Source organism: Dermacentor andersoni, chromosome 7 (assembly GCF_023375885.2).
Source record: "Dermacentor andersoni chromosome 7, qqDerAnde1_hic_scaffold, whole genome shotgun sequence".
Lineage (NCBI taxonomy): Eukaryota > Metazoa > Arthropoda > Arachnida > Ixodida > Ixodidae > Dermacentor > Dermacentor andersoni.
Genome location: NC_092820.1, coordinates 99,999,044 through 100,020,535, shown reverse-complemented (window position 1 = coordinate 100,020,535; position 21,492 = coordinate 99,999,044). Strand labels below are relative to the sequence as shown.

At 48.5% G+C, this 21,492-nt stretch overlaps 1 protein-coding gene and 1 long non-coding RNA gene across 2 annotated transcripts in view; one reads left to right on the top strand and one right to left on the bottom strand.

The window, feature by feature from the left end:
- The window catches only part of LOC129385681 (uncharacterized), a 140,858-nt gene that overhangs the window by 60,848 nt on the left and 58,518 nt on the right, over positions 1–21,492 (bottom strand). The gene's annotated exons all lie outside the window — the stretch shown is intronic.
- LOC129385682 (piggyBac transposable element-derived protein 2-like) lies at positions 12,685–17,282 on the top strand. The gene is made up of 2 exons (XM_055072595.2): positions 12,685–14,612; positions 14,786–17,282. The coding sequence occupies exons 1-2, from the start codon at positions 14,418–14,420 to the stop codon at positions 16,418–16,420; spliced, it is 1,830 nt and encodes a 609-aa protein (XP_054928570.2). The 5' UTR covers positions 12,685–14,417; the 3' UTR covers positions 16,421–17,282.

Genomic DNA, 21,492 nt, shown 5'->3' with positions numbered 1-21,492 from the left:
TTTCATTATCACCACGCACTTTCACGCAATGAAAACTAATGTCATTTGAAAATGATGACAATGACGATAGTAAAGAAAGGAGGTGGAAATAGTGTCCTACCTAATTTTGTTCAGTGATTATTTTCCAATATGCTAAAATCCATTGGAATGAGTGAACCTCCCTTTCACATCATACTTTTAGATCACTAACTCGGCGACACTGGCAACTAAGTCGACCCAAGCCAAGCCGAAGATCAGGTAAACAACATGGCGGAAAGTACGATGGGTGTGAGTGCTACCTCTGCTGAAGAGCCACGAAAACGGCAGTCGAGTGTCATCGCTGCTCTGATGTGCATGCAGGCCAAAGATTGCAGTGAGGAAAGGCCGCTTAAGGTGGAGTTGGAAGCGCAAGAAGCAATTTCGAGGGAGTACAAAGAGCGACTTTGCGCAAATTGGCTCACAGTGGCTGCCAGTATGGCTGCTTCGTTTGCCATGGGCTTTTCAGCGCAACGAAAGGTGGTTTGAGGACACGCTACCGCACTTGGGCAAAGCACACCTCAGACAGTTCCGCATGAGACCGGCCACATTGCGTTACCTTGAGGACTCTTTGCGGGGTGAATTGGAACGCCAGGACACGAACATGTGGCTGGCTGTGACCAGGGACAAGCCAGTCGCCATCGGACTGTACCGGCTTCGCTCGACAGCAGAAGACACTACCACCATCGCACATCTGTTTGGTGTCTGGTATTCTATGGTAAACGTTGCCTATCGGGAATTCTTTGCGGCGGCCACTAAGGTGCTAGAGCCTCGCTGGCTTCGCATGGTCCGTAGTGAAGAAATGCCAGAGCATATCAAAAGGTTCTACGCTGTGAGCGGCTTTCCACAAGCCATCAACACCTTGGATGGCTGCCATATTGCCATATCGCCACCAGCGAAGCACGCCGCGGACTATTAGAACTACAAAGGGTGGTAACCTTTCTTCATATATTTCGTCCACCTTTGCGTGCGTTAAAAAGCACTACATACATGTTTCAAAGCGAACTATTTGCTGTGTTCAACAGTCTTGGTAGCAAGCATTCACCAGTACCTGTGATGAATAAATACGTTTCTGAACAAACTGACAAATTCACATTTCTGCATTCAAGGTGGCTACAGATTGCCTCTGAAGGCTTATTTTTTGTTTCCCTTTTATGCAGTCACAGCATCATACTGTTGGCACTGGTCGACCATCAATACCTGTTCAAATATATCAATGTAGGGAGCCCAGGCAGGTGCCATGATACCTATGTTTACAGCCGCTCCGAGCTTCACAACTTGGAAGGTGATTTTTTCAAGTCACCTGCATCACAAATTGAGGGCACAAGAGTGGGCTCTATAATGCTTTGTGACCAGGCGTTGCCTCTGACCCCTAACCTCCTCAAGCCATTCGCAAATGCTGTTGCAGGATCTTGTGAAGGCGTTTTTAATTAGCACTTGTCAAAAACAAGGAGGATAGTGGAGAATGCCTTTGGACGACTGAAAGCCTCTTTCAGATACACTTCAGAGAGGATGGAGTGCAAGCTCAGGACTGCAAAACAAGCCATCCAAGCCGCTTGTGTTCTCTGCAACATCTGTGAAGTGCTGAAAGACCCCATCGAGCAACAGTGGGAGCAAGAGCTGCGTCACTCCAATCAACACTACCTTCAGCCAGTGCACAGCACTGAAGCTGTCAGTGGTGAAGGTTGAGAAGTGAGGGCCGTGGTGGCAAATTATTTTTGCAAGCTAGCTCACTAAAATGCACAGTGTAGTGATGGTGTTAAAGCAGGTGTTCCATTTGATGATGAGCAAGACTTGCTGAAACAGAAGGGGCCAAGTGGACTAAAAAATTTTGTTTTACTGTTGTGACAACACCTAAATCACCATCTGGTGTCTAGGTCTGCAATGCTGGATCCGCCGTTAAAAGTTTACTTGTCCCCAGAATCTCACACTGCATGGAATCTGCAGAATTTTTGTAGCACAGAGAAAACGTATTGTGCCTAATGTTAGCAAGTGTCAGTGCCAATTGTTTTTATTTTTCGAGTGTTTAGTGTGTCAGAAGACCATCCCGAGAGAAGTGCAGTTTTTAACTTGCAATTGTCACAATCATGCTGTCTGCTTGGTTGTTTGTTATGGTGCACCACTGAGTCTACAGTCTGCATCAGTGGCATTGGAACTGATAGCTGCACTACAGCATAAAAGTTTACCAGACGGGAGAGATGCAGCACCAATTAGTGTGCAAAGAGTTAACGAGAATAAAATGTGTAGTTGAGATCTGTTGCGTTGTTAATGTGAATACCAGATGGTATTGTATCACTATCTGTAGCTCTATCCATATCTATCTGTTTACCCGTAGCTCCATCTTGGTGCATGTCAAGTATTTCGCATATCTTCGGCTAGTACTTTCCACATTCTCTCCTGGCTCATTTTACCACTTCACTAATCTGTGAGTCTAGGCACGTTCGGTAACTGGGACAGAAGCGGTGCGCCTGCTGCGGAACGGTGTGGCCACTTGCAAGGTCCTGAGTGAAGCGCATCTCTCCGATGTGCTAGAGCGTGCAGGCGTCTAATGCAGTGCCACACGTTGATTTTTCCGGTTTCCGCGCAGATTTTTGCAGCAGAAAAATGACACTGAGAGTTCGGCGGCAACAATTAAATGTTAACAAGGTCCCAAAATGTGAACACTCATCAATGACTGGCGGCAAACATGCAACCGCACCAGCCGCGAATGCAACGTGGTGTTCAAATCAATAACAGGCCCTGTGCTACTGAGATAAAGGAGCACAAAAATGCTGTCCATCGCGCTGTTGACACGATGCTTACCTGTGTTTTCTACAAGTTTTACAAGTTTTCTACTTTCGACTTTATAGCCTTCAGAGGTTTGTTTATGCCTTCAGCTCGCAGCTCCTCTTGTATGGTTGCATAGACTTTCGCATTCCTCTTCATACGCCGCAGGTCTCCCAAGTGGTCCCGCCACACCCTTACGAGTGTGTGGGTCTCGCCTTCAGACCACTACGGACGGCACTTAACGTCTGTATCGCTGTCTTGCGTCGTCATGGCAAAACACACCATAAACGCGCATGTGCTTAACCAAGATTCCATGGCTGGTGCGAACGAACACGACTGCCACAGCCAAAGACGGCCGTTTAGTCCCTGGACTGAGAGTAGATTTACGTAATTATGCACTGTGATAAGTTAAACATCATGAAAGAAAAAATTGTGGAATAAGTTTGACAGTACAATAGTTATGTTTTGTTAAACAATTAAAAATGAGCCGTTTGCAAAGCTGATTGGTAGGCTCTTGGTGTCGAGGGTACACATTCTGTTCCAAAAAGAATGCGAATGAGTTTGACGAACTCATTCAATTGAAAGTGAAATTTTCAGCTGATGTCGTGACATTTTTCTGTGTGACAGCAAACAAATGACATTACGAGTGAATGTCATTCATTGGAAATGACATTAGAGAGCTTTAGCTTGTCTGGAAAGCCACCCCGTTAGCAATGGGGCATTTTACCGGGTGCGAACTGCGCATGCCTTTGCCGGATACCGGATTGCCAGATCCCGGTACCATCCGCTCCAACTCAGGTGGCCAGATTACCGCGTCTACACCGAGGACCAAATAAGCCGAGTCAAGACAAGCCCTCCCCCCCCCCCCCCCCAAAAAAAAGCAACAAAAGAACTACAAAATGGCTGTCCCTCCCGTCGTTCGTTCGCGCAGGCGATTCATGCTGAGCGACGACATTATTATATTAGAAGAAGTGCTTGCACGAAACCCGTTTGACGATCTCGCGATGTGGGGGAAGATCACCGAAAAACTTTGTGGTTTTTCGGTGATCACACACAAGTGGTTCGTAATGTACGAAACGTGAGGGAACGGCTGGACCTCCTCCTGGCGCAGTTCTTGCGGGAGGACATTAAAAACAGGAGAAAGTAAGTGTTCCAGACGTTTATTACTCGTCGATATCCTAAGCTAACACGTTTCGGCCAAATTTTCTAAATGCGCCTGTTTGCTTCACTAGATCAGGGACGGAGGAAGACTACGAGGTCGTGCACAGGCTGCTACAACAGGTAGCAGACCTGGCACGTGAGTGAAGTTACCACCCGCCAAGATCAGCGGTGCGGAGCCACCATGTCACTAAGGGCAGGCCTGCCTGCGCTGCTGCGAGCGCCGCACAGCCAAAGCAGCACCAGCCCAACACCCGCCATACAGCCGCCTTGGAGTTCGCCGCCTCATCTACTGATTTTGGTAGACTTGTTACTTCACTTTTTCTTTTATTCTTTCTTTTTTGGGGGGGAGGGGGGGGGGTGACGTGCATGAGTTGAGATGTTAGCACTCAACTCGATTGCTAAATACAATGCTGCGTGCCCTTGTGCCGTACCATATGTATTGCTATCTTTATTCATTTCACACCTAAGATAGGTCACGGTATGGTTTCCTGAAAGCTTGCATTCAAGTATGCATACCGTGTTCATATTATTTAGCCGTGCAGCTGCAGTTTTGAATCATGAGAGCCAAGTAATTACCGTAATTAACATACCGTATGAACGCGTGTAAGGGCCGCACCCGTGTATGGGCCGCACCCCCAACTTCCCGAAGCAAATATTTAAAAAAAAAAATATCCGTGTAAGGGCCGCACCCCGAACTTTCCACGACCCACGTGTGATTAGCCTTCAAAATGCGCGCGCACGGAAGCTTCCAGATGCCGCCCACGGATGGCGCCGATGTCGCGGGTCATCATCATCATCATATTTTCTTTCTGCCGCGAGCTTCCGCAATCCATATCGTCATCGGTATCATCAGCCCTGGCCACCATGCTACAGTGGCTACAAGGGGGAAGTGTGAGGAGCGCGCCGCTCGCCGTATGCGGTCCACTGAGGCCTTTGAGGAGGATCCGACAGGCGGCGCTCGACGACGTTTGCACGTCAGTCGATGGGCAAGGCGCGGTGGCATACGCTGGCGTGAGCTGTGCTGCACGTGTTTCTCTCGGCTTTGCCGGCAGTTGTGTGAGTTATTTCTTGTGCGCTGTATGTGTGGTGATGCCCAGAAAACAGAGCCACTGTTTTGTGCCTGGGTGCACTACTGGCTACAAATCGTGCAAGATGAAACTGTCGCTGTTTGGTGTACCCAAGAATGAACTGGCGTTGGCGCAGTGGCAGCGGGCTATACCGCGTGCTGACAAACAACTCGAGAAGAACTCTGCGGTGTGCGAGCTTCATTTCGACACAAGGTACATTTCAAGGTACTTTGAGCACACAGTGAATGGAGAGCTCGTCCGAATCGAAAGAAGCAGGCCTCTGTTGCTTCCTGGAGCTGTGCCCACGCTTTTCCCAAACCTACCAAAGTATTTATCGAAGCAACTGCCGCCTGACAGGAAGCGGCCCGCAAAGCCTGAACCCACAGCTCCAGCCAAGAAGAAATGTGCAGAAGACAGTGCCGTTTCTGTGAGTGTGGGCTTCGAGGAGGTTCCGTACTGCACAGCTTCGTTTCAGGACCTCACTTTACCGTCGTGTTCGTGGGGCATGCACACGTTGAACCCTTCGCCGTTGACTGTGGCTTACAGTGTGTGCAAACCAGGGAAGGATAAACGGGTCCTATATGCAAGCAAGCTGGTTGTGTTTTCACAAGAAGCGAACTGTGTGAAACAAGATGTTTTTTTAAAGGGAGTGCGCCAGTCGGGGCTGTCATCCACCGATCCTACATCTCTTTTGAAAGAGGTCGACAGCATGGAAGTCTGTGTTGGAGCCGGCACAGTCGATGAATTTCCGTTTGCGTTGGGAAGCAAGAAATTTCACTTTTTTGACGCAATCATTTCAAGCATAAAGTGTCGTGGTGTAGCGCATGACAGTAGGCCATGTGTGATGTGCAAGCATCTAAGAAAAGCTCTTTTGAACCAGCGATCAAAAAAGCGTCGTAGCCAGAATTCAGCTCCCAGACTCTCAAGGAAGAAAAAACTTCAAACGCAAACTGTTCGGCGACTCAAGGCCAAGTTGTCAGTCTACACACAAACCATCAAGGATCTTGAGAGGCAGAGTGTAGAACTGGAAGAGAGCGTCCTGGAAGACAGATTAAAAGCTCTTCCACCTAAGCAAAGGCTCGCGGTACTGCAGTGTTTTCAGGCAGCTCGTCGCAAATCACTGAGAGGGATGAAATACAACCCAGATTGGCTACTCGAGTGCATTATAATGCGCATGAAGAGTCCAAGACTCTACGAGCACGTCAGAAGAGAGGGAATACTAACACTCCCGAACAGAACCTGCTTGAAGACATATATGCGGAAGTATAAGAGCGGGTTTGGCTTCAACTCCCTTGTGCTTGCAGGGATTGGCAAGAAAACGAAGACCATGGATGAATTCAGGTGCCACGGTGGCCTGATAATAGATGAGATGAAACTGTCGGAGTGTTTCAGTGTAGTTGGAGGGGGAAAGATTGAGGGACTTGTGGACTTAGGAAAATTCACCCCCGAAAGTGAGAAACATGTGCCTTGTGATCACGGTCTAGTGGTCATGTTTCAACCTCTAAGCGGTTCTTGGCATCAAATACTTGGTGTTTTTGCCTCAAGGGGCAATGTGAAGGCAGCTCTGTTGTCGAAAATCGTCCTAGAAGCTGTGATTCTTGCCGAAAAAGCTGGCCTGAAGGTTGATTTTGTGACAGCTGATGGCGCTTCATGGAACCGCTCTATGTGGCGCATATTTGGAATATCTGGTTCCTCGAGCTGTGTGAAGTCGTCGGTTGCTCATCCTGTTGATAAAGAAAGACGTCTTTTTTTTATGTCAGATTTTCCCCACTTGATAAAATGCGTAAGGAACGGTTTCCTGAAGTGCTTCTACAAAACTCCGGATGGTGCTGCCTACATTGAGCACATCAGGGTGGCACACGAGGAAGATAAATGTGCAGTCACCCTCAAGGTCATGCCAAAAATTAGTGCATGCCACGTGAAGCCCAATAATTTTGAGAAAATGAGGGTGAACTTAGCATTCCAACTTTTCAGCTCAGAAGTCGTTCGTGGCCTTTTCTTTTACAAGAATGAAATTCAAAGGAATTGGGGTGACCCAGCAGCAACTGAGGCATTTGTCAGCACAATGGCCAAGCTAATAGAGGCGATGACAGCACGTATTCCATCCGAAGCTCTAAGACTTGGGTCCATTCAAGAGAAAAACATCAAAGATTTCATCGAGTACCTTAACAAATGGGAAAGATCCTTGGCACCTTCCAGAGTAGGTTTTTTGTCAGCAAGCACAGCTGAAGGACTGAGGGTTACCCTCCATGCAACATTAGATCTGTTAAAGTATGTCCATGACAAGCTTGGGTACAAGTACTTGCTGACAAGCCGCCTTTGTCAGGATAGCCTGGAAAAACTGTTTGGCGTCATACGTCAGTTTTCCGGCTGTAATGACCACCCCAACGCAACCCAGTTCCTCATCACTGTTAATTGCCTAAGTTTTTATAACTTAGTGAAAGCGCCGAGCAGCGGAAACTGTGAAGGAGGCACCCTGCAGTTTTTGCTGGGTGAGAAGGAAGCAGGCGGTGAAGTGGATGAACTTCTTGACAGAGGACAGATAGAAGATGCTTCACAAAGGCTCCAGAAATCTGAGCTTCTCTCTGACCATGTGTACAATGAAAAAACGAGCGACAGCCGCCTGGTGTTTTACATTGCAGGGTATGTTGCACGAAAGACCATCCTGAAAACTCACTGCAAAGACTGTTTTGATCAGCTTCTCGTGAATCCGGAGAATGCTAACAAAGAACTCTCGACATTTACCAAATTTTGTGACAAAGGTGGTCTGCTCTACCCATCCCACGAACTTTTCTCGTTTGTAGAGGCGTTAGAACTCACCTTTTCTATGTGGTTTAGCAACAACCAACTGCACTATGACAGCCTTGATCAGCTGACATGCTGTCTCAGGAAGAACAATGTCTTGATTGGCTGTGAACTTCATGGGCTGAGTATTACCAACCACATCACCAAGTTTTTCCTGCTAACACGCCTTCATTTCTACATGAAATCCCTTAACAAAGAGAGGGAATCATCGCGGGAAAAAAAGAAGCACTTGAAACTGAGGCGGGTTACCTAAGGACTGTTTGGAAGAGGTTTCACTCCCAAGTACCAGGAAATCATTTTATTTTGCCGCTACCAGAGCAGCTTAGCAAAATAAAGCTTTATTCAGAAATTTTGCGCATTTGAACATGTGGTGCTTTGTCCGAGTACAGCAGAAATCAACCCGTCGCGAAATAATCTACGCTGTTGGGCGATCCAACATGGAAACGGTAAGTCTGCTTTCTCTTGACATTCTGCTCAATTTGGAATTAACTCAGTAATATTTCCGGCTCTCTTGTACAACCAAGTGTCCAGCAGAACCGATTTCTGTAATATAGTGAGAGCCATGGAAACATGACGAAAGAAAAACTGCGTCCGCCGCGTATAAAACACGCGTTTACCAACGCTGCAGCCGAAGAATCTGACGTGTATGCGCGCTGCAGCGCCATCTGCCCCTTTCCTTCCAAAGCGCTTCGCCTGCCCGGGCGCGCTCCTCACACTTCCCCCTTGTAGCCACTGTAACCATGCTGGCCACCCCGGCTTTGTTTTGCGACTGTCGAAGGCACGCGAGTTGTAGCAGCGTTGTTGGCGTGGGCGCACGCTGTTGTTGCGGCTCTCGTGTGTGCTCTGCTTTATTTTTCACGAATTGCCATCGAGCGTTGCCATTCTAGCACGATGGGCAAACATATCAATAGCTACACGGCAGGCTTTAAATTGAAGGTAGTGGAGTTTGCCCTCGACCATGGCAAGCGTGCGGCGGGTAGAAAATTTGACGTGGACGAGAAGTGCGTCCGAAGGTGGTGCAACCAGAAGGATGCGTTGAAGACCACCAGCTCCAAAAGGCGTGCTTTTCGAGGCAAGCCATGCAAATATCCTGAGCTCGAAGAAGAGCTGTTCCGCTACGCAATGGAAGTGCGGAACAATGGATATGCTCTGACGACGGACATGCTGCGCGTGAAGACGCAAGCTTTGGCGCGTGCGAGAAGCATACCCCGCGAGGAGTTCAAAGGTAGCGTCGGCTGGTTGCGGAGATTTTTAAAGAGGAAGGGCCTATCCTTTCGGCGAAGGACCACGCTGTGCCAGAGGCTGCCCCCCGACTACACCGACAAGGTGCTGAACTTTCAAAGGTACGTGATCGGGATGCGCCATGAGCACAACTACATGTTGTCGGAAATAGCAAACGCCGACCAGACCCCCGTGTGGTTCGACTGTCCTGAGAACTGCACAGTTGAGCTTAAAGGAAAGAAGAGCGTTTCTGTGCGGACAACTGGCGCGGAGCGCCAACGGTGCACAGTTATGCTGTGCGTCACTGCAGACGGGCGGAAGCTGCCCCCGTATGTGATTTTGAAAAGGAAGAGGATTCCGAATGAGGCTTTCCCCAAGGGAATTGTAGTTCGAGCCCAAGAAAAGGGCTGGATGGATGATGAGCTCGTCCTCGATTGGATCAAGAGCGTTTGGCAGAATCGCCCAGGCGCGATGTTGGCCAAACGATCGCTGCTCGTCTTGGATAGCTTCCGCGGTCATTTGACGGATAGAGTCAAAAAACAACTGGGCAGTATCCGCACAGACATGGCCGTTATTCCGGGCGGCCTCACCGGCGTGCTGCAACCACTGGACGTGAGCATTAACCGGCCTTTTAACCCTCTCATGCATACGGGCCTCATATGAGGACACATATTTATCCTGGTATAAAAGTCGTCCAGTTGCTTGCAGCGAGTCACTAGCTGCATGGTGTCCTCATTTGAGGACATGCCAAGGTTTCTAAAGTGTTACACAGATGGCGCTTGCTGTCCATGTGTTTTGAAACGCCAATCTCTAAAGGAGAGTAGGCTTGTTCGAGGTCACTGAACGTTCGTAGAAAAGAAAAAATAATTGCTCGACAGGCTATGGTGCTCTTGGACTGTAAAAAATATCTGCGCAAAGAGCAACTTCTGATCCATATTATCTGATTTTGTTGCCGTTTTTTTCTTGGCTATGGGCTCGGTACAAGGAAAAGAAGAGGTGTCCTCAATTGGGGACATTATGCATGAAAAGTGTAGCCTTACCTGCAGCGCCTCCAAACAAAAATGTACCCGCAGAAAGCCAGACCTTGGCTGAAAGCGCGTGTATTTGCCCGCGCTTTTCGTGCACGATTGAGACAGCTTTTGCGAGAGTTTTTGGGTGTGAATAAGTTCCCCATTTCCGTAGACCGTGGGAAAAACGATACTTTTCCAAGATGCCTTCAAAGCGAGGACTGTCCAGAGAGGAAATCGATGCTCTTTTGGACCTCTCATCTGATTCTGATGACGATTCCGACACAGATGATTGGGAGCAACTACTCACCGACCTTGACACTTCCAGCAGCTCAGAAGAAGAGAGTGATGACCGTGAGCCTGTGCGTGCTAATGGCGCTTCAACAAGCTCTGCTGCAAGGACCCTCTCGAAGACATCTGCCGCGAGAACGGATAGCACAGTGTGGATTGCCGACAAAGACAACGACTATGCAGCAAAGCCTCCCGATTTTCTTGGTGAGCATAGGGTCAACGTGCACGGTACACTTCCGATTGACTACTTCCTCGCCGAATTTCCGGACTCATTGCTGGAGCACATTGTTTTTCAAACAAATTTGTATGCAGTGCAAAAAGGCAAAGATAACCTACGGTTCACTTTACCAGAGCTAAAAGTCTTTCTTGGCATGTGCTTGGTAATGACTTACATCAAATACCCAAGAATCAGGAATTACTGGTCCACAGAATCGGGCCTTAGGATGGACATTGTCGCCGGTTCAATGCCTGTAAACCGTTTTGAGGAGATTCGAAGATTCCTTCACTTCAACGATAGGACCGACACTCTAAGCTACCAGAATGACCGCTTGGCTGGGATGAGGCCAGTCATTGATGCACTCAACGAAGCATTTTGTTCGGCAGTTGATTCTGAGGAATACCAATCCGTGGATGAGATGGTGATACCATTCAAGGGGCGCTCCTCCATAAAGCAATACCTCCCAAGTAAGCCAAAGCGCTGGGGCTTCAAGGTGTGGGTGAGAGCAGGAGTGTCTGGCTACATTTATCGCTTTGAGGTATACCAAGGGGCAACTGGTGGGCGAGCCAAAGTTTCAAGCGAATTTGGCATGGCCGGAGACGTTGTCATCAGGTTGTCCGAGGGACTTGAAGGGAAAAATCATAAACTTTATGCCGATAACTTGTTCACATCTATAGCGCTCGTCCGAAAACTCAGAGAGGATGCAATATGGTTTGTTGGGACGTGCCGTACAAACCGTCTGCAAGGAGCGGATAAAAAGCTAAAGCCCTTGAAGGAGCTCAAAGCAGACGGAAGGGGAAGCACATCAATTTGCACCTCAGCAGACAACATCACAGTGACAAGGTGGCTGGACAACTCGCTTGTTCATGTTGTTTCCAGCTATGCAGGACGGCAGCCCGAAGGCACTACCAAAAGGTACAATAGAAAAGAGAGCAAATTAATGGATGTCACCAGGCCGTACTCCGTGGAAGTTTACAACAAACACATGGGTGGTGTCGACCTCATGGATTCCTTGATTGCAAGGTACAGAAATGACGTCCGGAACAAAAGGGGCTACTTGAGAATGTTCTTTCACCTACTAAATGCAGCAGTTGTGAACGCCTGGATTGTGTGGCGGTGGGACAAAGGTGCGGAGCATTATATGGACCAACTTGAGTTCCGAAGTCGCGTTGCCAAGGCACTCATATTTCGCGGCGAAGCAGCACAGAGGTCGAAGCGACGAGGCCGGCCATCCTACGATTCTTCGCCAGCGCCTATAAGGAAGAGAGTGCTCCACCATGTGTCCCTGGAAAAGAGGTTGGACGGCGGGCGCCATTTCCCAAAGAAGAGCGACCAAAAGTACGCCAGCCGCTGTCGAAGTCTCGCCTGCCGCAGCAAGACAAGATACCTCTGCGGTCGCTGCAACGTCCCTCTTTGTCCTGAGTGCTTCGAGTCCTTCCACAGTGCATAAGTGGAATGTGCAAGACCGATCGTCAGCATTTCAATTTGAATTGAAATTGTTTCAGTGTTCTAGTATGAACGCTCAATAAGCATTGTTACATATATTTATTGTGTACTTAAACCAGAGACTAATGTGGACTTACAGCATGTTGTCCTCATTTGGGGACAGATCGGAAATGTGATACAGAGACTCTTGATTACTTGCAATAAAATTTTATCATAATCTTTGTGGCCTCTAGTAACACTTTTAAGCAAAAAATAATTTTTTATCCTCTGGATTTAATTCATGCATGAGAGGGTTAAGGTTGAGTTCCGGAGGCAATACTCGGAATGGATTGCAAACGGCGATCACGATGAGACTCCGACCGGGCGGCTCAAGAGGGCACCGCTCGCGACTGTGCTGGGCTGGATTTTGACCGCGTGGAATTCGGTGTCTACGGACATTGTATCCCGCAGCTTCAAAGTGACCGGGATTTCCAACGATTTGGACGGAACTGAAGACGACGACTTGTGGGGTGATGAGCCAGAAGAATGCAGCACCAGCTCGGAGTCTGAGGACTCCGCGAGTGATGATGACTGATTGTAAATAGTGATGATTGATGAGGATTATTGTAAATAAACGCGCATTCACTTATTGGTCTGTTTTTACATGAAAAAAAAAATTTTTTTTCGTATGTCGCGTGTATGGGCCGCACCCCGAAAATAGGCCCTCGAATTTGTAAAAAAAAGTGCGGCCCTTACACGCGTTTATACGGTAATCTAAATGCCTCAAGCCTGCTATATTTTATGGGACTGCATTTAAAAATGTGTAAATCATGTAGAAGATTTGTGGCATCCTCAGGAATGCTGCATTTCCCAGCAGCACCAGGTTGTTCGTTGCTATTGTTGTCTTCGTTCCACCATAGGCTTTGCGGAGCTGTCCTAGGGCTTAGTTCCACCAGTACTCCGTCATATGATGGATGACGCGTCTAGACGTCTTCAGCTTCCTCTCTGCTAGCCAAGCAGTGTTGAAAACCAGGAAGTGGAGCCAAAGTAGAGAACGTCTTCTTTATTCGACGCTTGCAAAAACAACTAAAAAATGCAGGCGCGCTCGGCTCCACGCTCGTTTCTCACTTCGTCGTCTTCCCTTCTTTTTCGGAGCATAATATTCAACAGCTACCGGCCGAACAATTTGCGTATGCTTGTTTCTTTTCAAGACGGAGCTTGTCCAGCAGATTCTAGGTGGTACCGCATCTGTGCCGGTCTCCGCAACGTGTTGCCACTAGAAGTGCGCAATTTGCATGAGCGAAATTTGCCGTCGGCACCATGAGCCCTTTGCTGTGCTCGTGGTGGAACCATTGCTGGCATGCGTCTTCCTGATGGGCGTAGGTGCTGCAGTTAAAGCCGTCGCAGCCACCATTGCTGACGTGCTGCTGTTGGATGCGTCGGGTGTTATGTGACTGGCCTGCCCTGGCCCCGGCCAAGACAGCATTCCTAGCCCTCCAGGGGTTAAAGGTGGTGGCTGCTGGGGTGAAGGTAATTCCTTTTCAAGGCCTGGCGAGCTGTTGCGGGCGACCATGGCTCGAGGCTGTCGTGGAAGTGGCATTCGCTCCACCTGGACAACGGGGGCCAGCGTGTGGTTGTTGCGTTTTAGCCTTTTCACCCCCCTGATGTGCCTCCCTGACAGTGAGGACCCAGATGGAGCCTTTGCTGTTGACGACGGGCGCCCGGCATGCCCGCTCGAGTGTCGCAGGGCGGAAGACGATAACGTTGAATACGACGACGAGGAGCACGATGACAAGGAGCTGTGCCCCGACGACTTCCCTACACCCGCCGGGTGGAGCACGCACGCGTCAGCAGTGTGGTCGGCCCTACCAAATGTGTCGAGGCTCCCATGCCGCTGCTCCAAGTGCTTTCGCAGAGCCTGTGGTTTTGTGACTTCGTTACATATTTCACACACAACTAAATAGAAATCATCCCACGCTAGACAAAATCCGAAAAGTCCCATATCCTCTTTCCTTAACCCCTTCAGCAGCGGTGTGTACAACTGTACACACCAAATTTGGTGCCACAGCGTCCGCGCGCCTTCGCTTCAAACCGGATGACACACCACGTGAGTACTGTTTCATGCTTCCTAAGCAGACAACTAGCGCCATCTAGGTTTTGTGCGCCAAAGCTACGGTCAAAACAACCACTAAACATGGACGCCTCCACGTTTTACGGACCGGCACGTGAGTGCATTGTGATTCTCTTTATTTTTACGATTGTAAAACGTTTTTACGACAGTGAGTTTTATATTAACTTAACACATTAGGTTAGTACATCTCACATACTAAAAGTTTTTGAGGTTTTTTTAACAGTGGCTCTGTACCATGCAGTGAAATATGTATGTGTATGATTGTACACATGGCGCCTTAGGGCTGCTTTACTGGATCACCTTATTTCGGCATGTATTTTATTTCTAACTGGCAATGGTCAACTTATACCTATTTTCTATGCATCGTAGGTCTTCGAGAACATTCTCTTGGCCGGCCAAAAGCATCGAAGACGTCGGCTCAAGCGCTTTTGTCGAGGATAGCAGACGGGAATGTGTCGGATGGCGATTTCTCCGATGATGAAGTTGAGGAAAGTGTCACAATGATGGTGAGTACAACTGCATTTGCTCAAGTGAAATTTACTCACCCGAGCCGTCCGATTCTTCTAGTTCACTGTTAGCTCTATTTCTGCTGTAATTTCATGTGTAAGCTGTATCACAATTCGTTGAAAAAAACTAAAACAATGATAAGCGCTGCCATATTTCTTTTTTTTCATGCTAGACTTCAAGCGAAGAGCCTGTGACGGCAGACCACAGCGTTAGCAGCAGTGATGAGGACGAGAAAGAAAATAATCAGCAATCTCAACCCAAAAGAAAGAAAACAGCAGTGAAGTGGATTAGGAAGGATTTTTCACCGCAGAATACTGCGTGCACTTTCATCCCTAGACGGGGCTCAACCCCCTCGGAGCCGCTTGAGTACTTCAGCAAGTACTATACAGATGAGATTTTTGTCGAACTGGCTCACTACACTAACATGTATGCTTTGCACAGAGACGGAGCTGAGCTGTACACCACACCAGAAGAAATTAAAGTTTTTTTCGGTGTTATGATGCGTATGGCACTCCTCAAGTTCCCTAGAGTGCGTATGTACTGGCAAGAGGACACGCGTATACCCACTATTGCGGAAGCAATGACTTGCAAGCGATTCTTTAAGCTGCGAGCAGCTTTACACGTGACTGACTCAAATGCTCCAAAGGAATCAACCACTAACAAATTTTGGAAAGTTGCTCCAATTCTAAATGCCGTGAGAAGTCGATGCCTTGATTTGGATCCACTCGAACAGGCCAGTATTGATGAACAGATGGTGCCTTTTACAGGGAGGGTACCTGGAAAACAATTCGTCAAAAACAAGCCCAATCCTGAAGGCATCAAAGTGCTTGTACGCTGCAGCTCAGATGGTATGGCTCAGGACTTCGAGTTCTACCAAGGTAAAGGCACCGGTGTGAGCAAAGATCATTCATACTTGGGCCTTGGTGGATCGGTGGTAATGCGCTTAGTACAACACCTACCCCGCGGGCAGAACATCAGATGTTTTATGGACAACTACTTTTCGTCAGTTCCACTTTACCGAGAGCTCAAACTGCTGGGTATTCTGGCCTCTGGGTCAATCAGGTCCAACAGGCTTCTTGGCTGCGAGCTGAAAAGTGACAAGGAGTTGAAGAAGGAAGGCCGTGGAAGTCACGATTTCAAGATCACTGAAGAAGAGGACGTAGTCATAGTGCGGTGGCATGACAATGGCCCGGTTAACATGATCTCCACACTTGTAGGAGTGGGGAACCCAACGAAAGTCAAACGATGGAGTGATTCAGCCAAAGAACATGTGGACCTAGCCTGCCCACAAGTAATAGCCGAGTACAACAAATTCATGGGCGGCGTCAACAAATTGGATTTCTTAATGTCATTGTATCCACTCTACACAAGGACAAAGAAGTGGCCAGTTAGAGTCATCTCCCACTTCATTTCCTTCGCAGTTTGCAACAGCTGGATTGAGTACATCCGCGATGCAAACGAAGATGCACTCCCTAGAAAAGAAGTGAAGGATGTGATGGCATTCCAATCTGACATCGCGCGGAGCTTGATTGCTAGCAACAAAAGTGCACCACAAAGGAGGGGAAGACCAAGCACTTCCAATCGGAAGCCTGCTCGGCAGTCGCACAGTGGTACGCCCATGCCAACCAACTCAACAAGATTTGACGGCACCAACCACTGGCCAATGCACACGACGGCAAACTTTCCGCAAAGGTGCCGAAACTCTGGCTGTGCCTCCAAGTCTCGAATTTGTTGTCGGAAGTATGGCGTTTTCCTTTGCCTGAGTGCAGCGAAAGACTGCTACTATGAGTTCCACAACAAAAAGTAAGGTGCCGTCAAGTTCACTTGTAGAGATGCTTCAGAAAATCTCTCTAAGATGCTTCTAAAATGATAACTACCCATGAAAATCACAGAATATGAAAGATTATGTAGTTGCCTTTTTTTCTGTGTTCAGGCGCCATGTGTACAATTGTACACAGCACCAAAAATTTTTGTATGTTAAATAAACAAGTTTCTAACCATATCATTTGTTTTGTGTTATTTATGAGAGATAGTCTAAAAAGGATTTCAAATTTTCCCGACCCTTTTTCTTAATTCGCGCCCGAAGGGGTTAATTTCATGGCATCGCTTTCTCTTTTCGCTGTCTCTGCCTCTTTATCTGTTTCTTCGTTTTCTGGACTCTTGAAGCAGATAGTTTCGGCCCAAGAATTCCATGACTGTCCTTGAGTAGCCGACACACTATTGGTGGCCGCCAGTCTGTGAAGATCTTTCAATAGTTTGGCAGTAGAAGGATATTTGACTTCTACTAGTTGGAAGCGGTGTCGCAGAGTTGCAGCAAGGAGAAAGGGACTGCTGCAGGCGCCAAAAGGAATCCTTGTCATGCACAATTCTTCAGTATTGGAAGACCCTTCTTCAAACCAGAAGTAACGAAATGCGTCTCGGTCTTGTTCAGCCAGCGATATTTGAAGAAACGCTTTTTCGATGTCGGCGGAAATTCCAATCTTGAAGCTGCGAAACTTCAGCAGTGTGTCGAGGATGTTGGGGTTCAAATTCGGCCCTGTCCACAAGACGTCGTTAAGTGAAGGCGAGTCCGAAGCATGAGAAGAGGCGTCGGATACCACCCGTACTACAGTCGTAGTTCTATCGCGTCGCACTACTGCTTGGTGTGGCATATAGTGCGTGATATGTTCACTCGTACTGTCCATTATGACCTTCTCAGCGTAGTCTTTGTTATAGTAGCTCCTAATGGCAGTGTCATATTCCTTCTGAAACTCTGGTTCTCAATGTAGCGTTCTCTGCAAGGACTCCAGCCTCTTTAACGTGATATCCTGGTTATTTTTAGGCTGGGAACAATTGCTGCGCCACGGCAGTTCAACTTGATCGCGTCGGTCGGTCGTCCTCTTAAGGTAGCTCGCTTCATCGTCAGGGGTCTTCAACTGTAGATCTGATATCCTGGTCACGGCACCATATGTTGAAAACCAGGAAGCGGAGCCGAAGTAGAGAACGTCTTCTTTATTCGACGCTTGTAAAAACAACTAAAAAAAAAACGCAGGCGCGCGCTCGGCTCCACGCTCGCTTCTCACTTCATCTTCTTCTCTTCTTTTTCGGAGCATAATATTCAACAGTCCTCAAGTGGATGGCCTGCGTCGCCTGAGCCATGTTGTCGTATGTAAAAGTACCTTATTCTCAGTGCATATGATAAAAGCTCAGTAAAATAGTACCTGTTGCACTCGTTTCTTCAAGTAACTTGTTACCTGTTGTCTTCATGAAGACATTGTTAATGCACTCATATAAGGGGCGCCTCTTTGTGGGTCTCCGCAGAACTCATTTACTCTATTAGTATTCTGGTGCTTTGAATTGTCAATTGTGAGTGTCTGCTGGTGTCTTCATTCAAAAGCAGCAACAATTCCTCATCCAGAAAGCAGCGCTTAGCTACTGCCATCAGCACTGGGTGACCATCACGGTTGCTGCCTTCCGCCATTTTGTCTTTGCCTGCCCGGAGATAAAACCAGAAGTAACGTAAGAAAAGTCATGTGACTTGCTCCGCGCTCTCTGTTACTCTGCCGCTAGTGACAAAGCACTGAGAACTGCTCTTGGTTGCTCTCGGCGCTGAAAAAGTGCTCCTTATGGACCAATGAATCACGACGCCCCTGCTCCTGCCCGACAACCGGAAGGCGCTGGAACTCGCGAGAGCACTTTGAGCGCAGTTAAAAGAGCTCCTGTTTTCCAAATGGAAAGCGGTATGAGATGCACGTGCAGTGGAGCCTACTCATGGCCTGTGGAACAAGGGAAATAGAATTGTACATGTGTTGCACTATGTAAGACAGACATGCTTATTAAGTAATATATTGCTATAGCCGGCATGCATGGTATATACTGATCTACTAGTATCACGAAACAGTGGTCCTTTCCGACTCTGAAAATATAGAACTATTTAGAGGAATGGTGCTTGAACATTGAGAATAGCTGAACAAAATGAGTGGACTGCAATGCATTATGCGCACTCAGTGGGTGCTTAGGCTTAACTTCACTTGTTTAAGCTGCATCTCCAATTCTTACTAACAAGGGGGCATAATATAAAGTTGCTTGTTCTACTGCACATGCATAGCACCACATGTTATACTTTGTATAAAAACCTTCAGCTATATTTCATTACCAACTTTCACACACATTAAAGATGGTTAGTGCTGATGCCATTTGATCACTAGGAATGCTTATACTGGCACGAGCTGAGGCAAAAGGAGTGGGAGAACAATACGAGGGTTGTTCAATAAAGACTGGGTCTGGTGCTCTTCACTGCGAGCTTGCTGTATTAGGTCTTGGCATAATTCGGAAATGTTGAGACGCCATTGATTTCTACCAGATGTCGCATCACTCTCGCTGTAACGTGACAGCAGCAACACGCATCCAAACATAAGCAAAACGGCCACAAAAACATATGCAGATTTCACTTGTGCATTTAATCAGCACGTTGTGTCTTGCACAACATATTTTCGGTGGTTCAAGGACTTCAAAGAGGGCCGGGACGACACTGTATAGTAGGGAGGGGATGGTGCACCTCTTGCAGCCCTTTCGGAGGAAACAGTCAACACAGCGGCTGAAAGGATAAAACCGGTGGGCACGTTACTGTCAGACACCTCGCCTGATTCCTGGAGATTTCAGTAGGAAGCACCCACAAAATTTTGAAAGACCGCCTTCACATGTCCAGAGTTTGTGTGAAGTGGATCCCTCACCTGCTCATCCAAGTTGAGGAACAAAACCGTGTAGACATCTCACTCGAGTGGAAGCAGTGTCTAGAAAAAGGTGAAGACTGTTGGAAGACCATTATTACTGCACAAGACGTGGGTATACTGCTATGACCCACGATGAAGGGTGCTGCAATCTTGCTTATAATGGCGTTTGTCGTTGCCCATGGCCTGCCCTGGACAGCCCTGGAGGATTGTTTGCAGCTTATCAACACCCTGTTTGGTCAGAGACAAGCAGTGCTGCCTACAAGCGCGTACCTGCTTTGAAAACTGCAGGTCGAACAGAAAAAGAAATTATGGAACGTCATTATTACTGCAATGGCTGCAGCAGCCTTTTAACTAGCACTGGGAACAATCAGCTCAACTGGCCCATATGCAAAAAGACACCAAATTCAGGAGAAGCCAGAAATAAAGGAAATTGTTTAACGATATTTGACACCAAGGAGCAAATCAGGCATATTGTGTCCAAAACGAAGGCCTTGGTGGCAGACAGCCTTTTAGGCCTTGGTGGCAAAGTATGCCCTACAGGGCATGCTCTGCCACCCCTTCGACGATTTCATGGATGAAGCCACCCTTGACGACCTCCAGGCAAGCAATCCTGCACTTTCTATTGTGGGAGACCGCCGCATGGGCAAGACTCCCCACATCTTGGTCACCCTCACGGACCCCAAGCTACCCCGGTGGATCTTCTACTATGGAGTCCACCTTTGCCTCCTTCCTTTCCACAACAAGGTGGAGGCCTGTTTTAACTGCTGCTCAATACAATACAATCTTTATTGTGCATAAAGCAGGCCTACCGAAGCCTCAGAGGCTTTCGTAGGCCGACCGGACCGACGTGTGCCCCAAGCCACACAGCAGGACCGGTGCCGTCGTTGCGGCGACACTCACCCCCTACCGCTCGAGGGCTCGCACCCCACTCGCACCGCCGCTGCATCGTCTGCAACAGGAATCGCTCCACGTATAGCTCCAACTGTAAGCACTGCTACGTGCAATGCCCTCAACCCCCAAAGCAAACGGCACGTGGTCTACTGCCGCCTCTCACCACGGCAGCGCCCAAACCCGCCTCACAAAGTCCACACAGTCGACGTGGTCCGGCGACGCCCCCAGGCGCTCCCTCGGCGTCCTCCTTGCTGCAGATCATCGCACTGCAGCAAGGAAACACCTTCCTATGACAGCAACTCACTGCACAAACCGCTCAACTTGCGGCACAGAACATGCAAATTGACTCCTTCCAAGCCCTACTACGAGCTCTTGAAGAGGAGCTCGAAGCAGCCATCACGCTCCCATCCTGTCTGCCCTCCTCAATCGCCTCCTCCTCTGACATGGATGCTCAGACCTCAGAAGGAGGCACTAGCAAGTGCCACGGATCCAACACCCCCCTTGCATCTCTCCACTTTTCAGAAGAGGCCCAGGGAGCCGTAAAGACGGCCCTGGTAGACCTCGAAAAACGGCTGGACAGCCGTTTCAACTCTATCTACCAGCTTCTCATGGAACAACAAGAAGCTCCCAATGCCATGCGCACGGACCTCGCTGCCTATCCCTCGCCATGTCCTTCCAATCTCTTCAAGAGACGGTCGACAGCCTTCAAACTTCCATGCTCGCAACCATACGAGCCAAACCACCCCTCCACGCCCGCACCACCTCATCCTCTGCCGCCCAACCCTCTCAAAGCAGCGGCCAAGGCGTCACCTTTTTCTTCCGCTACTATCCATGGCTGACCGCTCCGTCATCACCGTTTGACAGTGGAAGTGTTGTGGTTTTCGCCCCAAGCATAACCACCTCCTTCTACACCTTCAACAACTGGACCCCTCGGTCTCTTCTAACATCATCGTACTACAGGAGACTCACGCCACCATTTCCCTCTCGGGTTACGTCGCCCACGACTAAGTGGCTCATCACCCTCTGCCCCATCCCGTCACGGCCTCGCTCAGCGAACACTCACGGTCAATCAAGCCTATCTACCCTTCTCTGCGGTCCGCCATGTCTTTATCGAGGTTTTACCTCTGCGACGTGAAAACCCCTCTCTTTTTATTCTCAATGTTTACATCCCCCCACGCGTCACCAAAGACTTGTCGCTCGTTGCCCTGCTCCATGCCGCTGCAACGAGAGCAGCCAAATCCCCCCTCCTCGTTCTCGGCGGCTTCAACATCAGGCA